General features: G+C 47.3%; 1 protein-coding gene across 1 annotated transcript in view; it reads right to left on the reverse strand.

Moving 5' to 3' along the window:
- Window positions 1–1,025: 1,025 nt before the first annotated feature.
- LOC117326526 overlaps window positions 1,026–2,095 on the reverse strand; it is a 2,865-nt gene continuing 1,795 nt past the window's right edge. Inside the window, exon 2 of the mRNA XM_033883283.1 lies at window positions 1,026–1,419. Within this exon, the coding sequence (XP_033739174.1) occupies window positions 1,026–1,419 (394 nt within the window). The remainder of the gene's footprint in view (window positions 1,420–2,095) is intronic.

The following is a 2,095-nucleotide window of genomic DNA, read 5'->3' on the forward strand; positions in this document are numbered from 1 at the left end:
GAGATGTCTGACTGGGACGCCCTCTGTCGGATGATAATTTATGAGAGAAGTCTGACAGGGACGCTATATATGAGAGAAGTCTGACTGGGAAGCCCTCTGTTGGTATATGAGAGAGATGTCTGATTCGGACGCCCTCTGTTGGAATGTATGAGAGATGTCTGACATGGACGCCCTCTGTTGGAATGTATCAGAGATATCTGACTAGGACGCCCTCTGTTGGAATGTATCAGAGATATCTGACTGGGACACCCTCTGTTGGAATGTATGGGAGATGTCTGACTGGGACGCCCTCTGTTGGAATGTATCAGAGATATCTGACTGGGACGCCCTCTGTTGGAATGTATCAGAGATATCTGACTGGGACGCCCTCTGTTGGAATGTATGGGAGATGTCTGAATGGGACGCCCTCTGTCGCTCTCTGTTGGAATGTATGGGAGATATCTGACTGGGACGCCCTCTGTTGGAATGTATGAGAGATATCTGACTGGGACGCTATATGTGAGAGAAGTCTGACAGGGACGCCCTCTGTTGGAATGTTAGAGAGATGTCTGATTCGGACGCCCTATGTTGGAATGTATGAGAGAAGTCTAAATGTGACGCCCTCTGTTGGAATGTATGAGAGAAGTCTGACAGGGACGCCCTCTGTCGGAATATATGAGGGAAGACTAAAAGATTCATCACTGAACCATCGCCTGACCACCTCTACAGAGGAATTCTTTATCTTGGGTTGTCCTCCTCGCGCGGGTCAATATCTAGTTGGAATGTATGAGAGAAGTCTGACAGGAACACTCTCCTTTGGAATGTATGAGAGAAGTCTGACAGGAACACTCTCCTTTGGAATGTATGAGAGAAGTCTGACAGGAACACTCTCCTTTGGAATGTATGAGAGAAGTCTGACAAAGACGCCCTCTGTCGGAGTGTGAGAGAAATATAAACGGGACGCTCTTTGTCAGAATGTATTAGAGATGTCTGACTGGGACGCCCTCTGTCGGATGATAATTTATGAGAGAAGTCTGACAGGGACGCTATATATGAGAGAAGTCTGACTGGGAAGCCCTCTGTTGGTATATGAGAGAGATGTCTGATTCGGACGCCCTCTGTTGGAATGTATGAGAGATGTCTGACATGGACGCCCTCTGTTGGAATGTATCAGAGATATCTGACTTGGACGCCCTCTGTTGGAATGTATCAGAGATATCTGACTGGGACACCCTCTGTTGGAATGTATGGGAGATGTCTGACTGGGACGCCCTCTGTTGGAATGTATCAGAGATATCTGACTGGGACGCCCTCTGTTGGAATGTATCAGAGATATCTGACTGGGACACCCTCTGTTGGAATGTATGGGAGATGTCTGAATGGGACGCCCTCTGTCGCTCTCTGTTGGAATGTATGGGAGATATCTGACTGGGACGCCCTCTGTTGGAATGTATGAGAGATATCTGACTGGGACGCTATATGTGAGAGAAGTCTGACAGGGACGCCCTCTGTTGGAATGTTAGAGAGATGTCTGATTCGGACGCCCTATGTTGGAATGTATGAGAGAAGTCTAAATGTGACGCCCTCTGTTGGAATGTATGAGAGAAGTCTGACAGGGACGCCCTCTGTCGGAATATATGAGGGAAGACTAAAAGATTCATCACTGAACCATCGCCTGACCACCTCTACAGAGGAATTCTTTATCTTGGGTTGTCCTCCTCGCGCGGTCAATATCTAGTTGGAATGTATGAGAGAAGTCTGACAGGAACACTCTCCTTTGGAATGTATGAGAGAAGTCTGACAGGAACACTCTCCTTTGGAATGTATGAGAGAAGTCTGACAGGAACACTCTCCTTTGGAATGTATGAGAGAAGTCTGACAAAGACGCCCTCTGTCGGAGTGTGAGAGAAATATAAACGGGACGCTCTTTGTCAGAATGTATTAGAGATGTCTGACTGGGACGCCCTCTGTCGGATGATAATTTATGAGAGAAGTCTGACAGGGACGCTATATATGAGAGAAGTCTGACTGGGAAGCCCTCTGTTGGTATATGAGAGAGATGTCTGATTCGGACGCCCTCTGTTGGAATGTATGAGATCTTTATGGAAGACACCCT

The sequence above is a fragment of the Pecten maximus genome, chromosome 4, assembly GCF_902652985.1.
Source record: "Pecten maximus chromosome 4, xPecMax1.1, whole genome shotgun sequence".
In the NCBI taxonomy this organism is placed as follows: domain Eukaryota; kingdom Metazoa; phylum Mollusca; class Bivalvia; order Pectinida; family Pectinidae; genus Pecten; species Pecten maximus.